The sequence below is a fragment of the Fibroporia radiculosa genome (genome assembly GCF_000313525.1).
Source record: "Fibroporia radiculosa TFFH 294 genomic supercontigs, scaffold6928, whole genome shotgun sequence".
NCBI classification, from domain to species: domain Eukaryota; kingdom Fungi; phylum Basidiomycota; class Agaricomycetes; order Polyporales; family Fibroporiaceae; genus Fibroporia; species Fibroporia radiculosa.
The window spans coordinates 2,163-3,082 of record NW_012133773.1 but is presented as its reverse complement, the minus strand read 5'-3'; the positions used below and the strand labels follow the sequence as shown (position 1 = coordinate 3,082).

The 920-nt window shown below is 52.8% G+C and overlaps 1 protein-coding gene across 1 annotated transcript; it reads left to right on the top strand.

Annotated features, from left to right (window-relative positions):
• Positions 1–110: 110 nt before the first annotated feature.
• FIBRA_09032 (uncharacterized protein) lies at positions 111–299 on the top strand (the record flags this gene model as incomplete). Its single annotated transcript, XM_012330631.1, has 2 exons — positions 111–186; positions 262–299. 2 exons carry the CDS (start codon positions 111–113, stop codon positions 297–299), a joined length of 114 nt encoding a protein of 37 aa, XP_012186021.1.
• Between the last annotated feature and the right edge of the window lie 621 nt (positions 300–920).

Genomic DNA, 920 nt, shown 5'->3' with positions numbered 1-920 from the left:
TCTTCTCAACCCATCTGCCACTCCTATGCGCTCGATCCGTCGCTTTACTCGTCTCATCGAACAGCTTCTATGCCCCCCATGCAATTCGCTGCGTGTTGACGCTGTCGCAAATGGCGGGGGAAAGGAAATTTCGCGCGGATGAACGACGGCGCTGGCTATTAGACATGACGGTCCATTCGTTTTCGTGTGAGCTATTACTCAACTTTACCTAGAGGACCACTGACGTCCCGGCTTCTCTGTTGAACGGTCTATATTACTTAGCCTGTGTTTTCACTGCTGAATCTAGCCTCGTATCGTGAAGAGCCAGCTACACATGCGCACATCCAGTACGAGACACGTAGATCTTGACTAGTGATGACAACCAAGAGGTCTGCCTCTGCTTTCTCCCTGCGTGTATCACATCGCCTTCTTTATCTCGATGGCATCACCCAACCTTCAGCAATCCGAAGCTCCCGATGATTTTTTTGATCGGTTCGAGTGCGGCTGCATTCACGGTCTTGTCCGCTGTTAGTGAAAGATCAAGACACCTCAAGCCAAGGTGTACCTTCAGTAGCGGACCTCAATGACCGCTGATCTCACAGTCGCCGTAAAGTAGTGCGCTTCAAATTTCCCGGGAATATAACTGCGCGTGGTGCGCTATCCGTTTATGCCACAACGGATTGCGTCGATCGTCGCGTGCGCGACACTGATTCCGATCCACTGAAAGTCGAGCGGTTATACAAGGATAGTCTGCCAGACGCCTCGCTTACATCCCAGCCCACTACGATTCGCAGCAGGTCCAGCCAATACAGCCGCGCCCGTTACATCTCCGTTCGATACAAAAGGTCGCCCTGCCCCTACCTACTCTCCAATCACCCACGACACCTCAACCCTCGCAAACTACAATGTCTGTGAGTGCCGATGCAGCTCTGCGCGCCGTG